General features: G+C 43.4%; 1 protein-coding gene across 1 annotated transcript; it reads right to left on the reverse strand.

Annotated features, from left to right (window-relative positions):
- Positions 1-482: 482 nt before the first annotated feature.
- Positions 483-1157, reverse strand: LOC107787385 (uncharacterized). Its single transcript, XM_016608939.1, has one exon. The coding sequence runs from the start codon at positions 1155-1157 to the stop codon at positions 483-485; it is 675 nt and encodes a 224-aa protein (XP_016464425.1).
- Between the last annotated feature and the right edge of the window lie 4132 nt (positions 1158-5289).

Consider the following 5289-nt stretch of genomic DNA (forward strand, 5'->3'; position numbering starts at 1 on the left):
TGGTAGTCTGGTAACCTAATAAAGCGAAAGGTAACTTCTTGCCATTGTTTGTGATTGTCCACTATCTTTTGCAGAATCCTCTTGATATTCTTGTTAGCTGCCTCACTTGCCCCATTCATTTGTGGTCTATAGGCTGTGGAATTGTGGTAGACGATTCTGAACTTCTCGCAAATTTCCCTCATGAGATCGCTATTGAGATTGGCGGCATTGTTAGTGATGATAGATTCTGGTATCCCAAATCTGCAAACGATGTTGCTCCGAACAAAATCTGCCACTACCTTTTTTGTGACGGCCTTGTAAGTAGATGCCTTGACCTATTTGGTGAAATAGTCGATGGCTACCAAAATGAAATGATGTCCATTTGACGCTGCAGGCTCTATGGGTCCTATCACGTCCATGCCCCAGGTAGCGAAAGGCCAGGTTGAACCCATTACATTTAACTCATTTGGTGGAACCCGGATGAAATCTCCGTGAATCTGGCACTAGTGACACTTCTGCACATAGTAGATATTGTCGCTTTCCATAGTCATCCAAAAGTATTCAGCTCTCAAACTCTTCTTGGCTAACGTGAACCCGTTCATGTGGGGTCCGCACACCCCTGTATGTGTTTCTTCCAATAGTCTCGTTGCTTCGGCGACGTCTACACATCTCAGCAAACCTAAGTCTGGGGTCCTCCTATACAAAACTTCCCCGTTGAGGAAAAAGTGGTTTGCCAACCTCCTAAGGGCTCGGTTTTGACCATTAGTAGTATTTTCTGGGTACTCCTGGTTCGCAAGGAACTTCTTGATATCGTGATACCAAGGTTTACCATGTGGTTCTTCATTCACATATAAGCAATAGGCATGTTGATCCTTGATTTCTATCTCGATGGGGTCGATGTAGTTCTTGTCATGATGTTGAATCATAGATGATAAGGTCACAAGGGCATTAGCGAACTCGTTCTGAATTCTGGGGATGTGCTTAAACTTAATATTTGTGAATTTCTTGCACAACTCCTTCACGTAGTGCATGTACATCAATATCTTGACATTCTTAGTTGACCATTCTCTTTGGACTTGGTGTATCAGCAAATCACAATCCCCTATGACCAAAAGTTCTTTGATGTTCATGTTGACTGACATTCCGATTCTAAGGATGCATGCCTCATATTCAGCCATATTATTGGTACAAGGGAATCTTATCTTTGCCGATGCTGGATAGTATTGTCCAGATTCCGAAATCAGGACTTCCCCAATCCTGACTCTTTTGAAGTTTGCTGCTCCATCGAAAAACATTCTCCATCTAGGGTATAATTTTGCAATATCTTCCCCGTCAATAGTACTTCTTCATCGGGGAAATACGTGGTAAGTGGTTCATAATCCCCATCCACTAGATTCTCGGCGAGGTGGTCGGATAAAGATTGTCCTTTGATAGCCTTCTGAGTTATGTATACAATGTCAAATTCGCTGAGGAGAATTTGCCACTTAGCTAGCTTCCCGGTAGGCATTGGCTTCTGAAAAATATACTTTAGCGGGTCGAGCCGAGATATCAGATGTGTAGTGTATGTCGACATGTAATGCCTTAGCTTTTGGGAAATCCAAGTCAGAGCACAACAAGTGCGTTCTATCAAAGTATACTTGGCCTCAAATGGTGTGAATTTCTTGCTTAAGTAGTAAATGGCCTGCTCCTTTCTCCCAGTTTCGTCGTGTTACCCCAAAACACAGCCGAAGGCATTGTCCAAAACTGACAAATAGAGCAACAATGGTTTCCCTGGTTCAGGGGGAACCAGCACTGGCGGGTTTGAAAGATACTCTTTGATTCTGTCAAAGGCTTTCTGGCACTCCTCCGTCCATTTCGTGGCATCATCCTTCTTTAGCAGCTTAAAAATGGGTTCACAGATTACCGTGGACTGGGCTATGAAACGATTGATGTAATTCAATCTTCCTAAGAAACTCATGACATCTTTCTTTCTCTTTGGTGGCGGTAATTCCTGGATGGCTTTGATTTTTGATGGGTCCAGTTCTATTCCTTTCCTGCTTACAATAAAACCCAATAGTTTTCCAGCGGGGACTCCGAATGTGCACTTTGCTGGATTCAGCTTCAAACTGTACCTTCGCAGGCGTTCGAAAAATTTCCTCAAGTCGTCCAAGTGCTCTGAACTTTTTCGAGATTTTATGATGATATCATCCACATATACTTCGATCTCTTTATGAATCATGTCGTGAAAGAGGGTCGTCATGGCCCTCATGTAAGTGGCGCCGGCATTTTTGAGACCAAACGACATAACCTTATAACAGTAGACTCCCCAAGTAGTGGTGAGTGTCGTCTTCTATGCGTCTTCCTCGTGCATTAGGATTTGATAGTATCTCGCAAAATAATCCACAAACGACTGCAGTTCATACTTCACACAATTGTCGATGAGAATGTGGACATTTGGCAAGGGGAAATCATCCTTTGGACTAACTTTGTTAAGATCCCGGTAATCCACCCATATTCTGATCTTTCCGTCCTCTTTGGGCACTGGGATGATGTTTTCCAACCAGCTTGGATAGTTTGTGACCCTTACTACATTTGCTTCTATTTGTTTGGTCACCTCTTCTTTTTCCTCAGACTTAAATCAGGTTTGAACTTCCTGGGCTTCTTCTTGACCGGCGGTCTAGCAGGGTCAGTGGGTAGTCGATACGAGACAACGCCAGTGCTTAATCATGGTATGTCATCATAGGACCATGCGAACTTGTCGACGTACTGTCGGAGGAGTTCAATCATTTTTTCCTTCTGCTCGGCTTCTAGGTGAATGGTGATTCTGGTTTCTTTTGCACCTTCTTCACTTCTGAGATTGACTATTTTAGTTTCTTCGAGATTGGGCTTCTTTTGACTCTCCAGCTGTTCGATCTCCTGTAGGAGATTGACTGCATTATACTCTCATCATATTCCTCGTAATCCATGTCGTTGCACTCAGCAGTTTTGTTACATGTCATAATCATAGAATGCATTTTTTATCGGTTTGATTACTGAAAAGAAAATCTAGGTATAAATAAAGCAGTAAAATAGAGTTGCGATATTTAGAAAAATGATTCTTTTTTATTTCATCAAAAGGGGAACGTCTTAAGTTTCATAAGAGGCAAATGACAAAAAGGTATAGACATGATAAATGCCTCAATTGACCGTGCTCTTTCAAAAGAAAACTTTTATAGTTCCATACTACCAAGACTCCTGGCGAACCAAAGATGGACTGGTTGTCCAATTCTGCAGCTCTTCCCCTGGTTCGACATCCCTAATAGTCGGTGTCTTGATGTCAGTTCCTTCACAACATCCTTCAATCATATTCACGAACAGCTTTCCTATCTCGTCGATGATATCATCTTCGGGTGTTGAACTCTGTCCCAAACTTGCAACATGCTCTGGCACAGAAACCCTTTTTCCGGAGCTAACAATGCGAGTTTTCCCTTTCGGAGGCTGATATCCTATGCCAGCCCTTCCTTTTTACCCATTGTGTTCGATTGGCTTTGTGATTCCATCTGACTTGGCTCCCAACCCTGTTCCTGGCATGTATCCATATTTCATTATCTCCCTCATGGCCATCTTGGATCCATACATCAATTGCATTCCCAAATTTTGTTCAGTCTTCTCCACCTCAGTAGTCTGCATGATTTCCACAATGTGGAAGGCGACTCCGTCTAGACCCTCAATGAATGGGACAACATACTCCAGAGAGTCGGAGTGACCCCACTCGCCGTGGACCATAATCTCTCGGCATCCCCACTCAAATTTTATACATTGATGCAAGGTAGATGGCACATCCCCTGCCATATATATCCAGGTCCTACCCAGCAACAAATTGTAGGAAGATGAGATGTCCATCACTTGGAATAACACTGGAAAGTCGACCAGCCCGATTTGCAAGGCTAGATAAATTTCCCCAATAACATCCTTTTGCGAACCATCAAAGGCTCTTACCCTTACGTGGCTTTCCTTGACCTCCCTTAAATGAATTTCCAACTCTCGTAGGGTGGAGAACGGACAAATTTTGACTCCTGATCCTCCATCGACCAGCACTCAAGATACCACTTTGTCCCCGCATTTGATGGTGATGTGAAGAGCCTTGTTGTGACTTGCGCCTTCGACAAGAAGTTCGTCTCTTCTGAAAGTGATCATGTTTTCTTCTACCATTTTCCCAATTTTCACGGCCAACGCCTCTCTAGTGGTGTTACTTGGTACGCTTACCCCACTTAGTACTTTCAACAAAGCATCCTTATGACTGTCAGAACTCATTAATAGATCGATGATAGATATCTGTGCTAGAGTTTTCTTTAACTGTTCTTCCACAGAGTACTCTTTACTCGACATCCTTTTCCAAAACTCAGCGGCTTCAGGGTCTGTTATGTTCCTCCTTGGAATTTATTCTCTCTCCAAATTTCCTCGATTGACATCGTCAGGGGCGTAGCACCTCCCAGACCTAGTCATACAGTGGGCCGCAGTAGAGTCTATCATTTTGGCCTTTCCCTTTTGTTGATAGGTCCATGGGACGGTTTTGTAATCCCAATCTTCTTCGCCCAGAGTAGCATTGGCAGGTTAATTCGGATAAGTCTAAACTGTCACTGTAGGCCTTAGTTGTACTGTAATGATTGGAGCCTTTTGAGGAGGGATCCTTGCGGCTTCTACATTCCCTATAGTGACAATAGTTCCCTTCAGGTCATATTCTTCTTCTAATGTGATCATGTTAGCTCCCTAGTTTCGATGATTTGGCAATGGGTTGCGATTCACATTAGGTGGTGTTGGAATGCACTAGATGGCTCCGCTATTGATCAGGGTTTCAATTTTATTTTTTAACTTGAAACAGTCTTCAGTGTCGTGCCCCGGTACATTGGAATGATACGTGTATCTCTTAGTGGCATCAAAATATTTGGAGGAATGTTTAGGAACCCTTCCCTCAATTAGGTGTATCAATCTTGCTCTTCTCAACCTTGACACAATTAGGCCAGAGGCGCAGTAATTGGGGTATAAGTTCTGGGACCCCTCTCTTCAAAGTTGGGACGAGGGTGTGGTGCATACATATGTTGGTTTTGGTGAGTAGTGGTTTGGACAGGAGTATATAGTCGTTATGGGTTTTGGTTGTTGTTGGCTCGAGGAGGGTTGTATTGTGGCTGAGGGTGGTAGTAAGGTTGGGTATTATAGACTGGAGCGTAAGTGGGTGGTGGTGAGTGGTTGTTCAGGGAATAAGAGGTGCTTCCATGAGATGGATTAGTTTGATAGTAGGGGACGACTACTGAGACCTCTTCTTTCATTTTCTTTCCGCTACCGATCGATCCT

This window comes from Nicotiana tabacum, chromosome 24, assembly GCF_000715075.1.
Source record: "Nicotiana tabacum cultivar K326 chromosome 24, ASM71507v2, whole genome shotgun sequence".
In the NCBI taxonomy this organism is placed as follows: Eukaryota; Viridiplantae; Streptophyta; class Magnoliopsida; order Solanales; family Solanaceae; genus Nicotiana; species Nicotiana tabacum.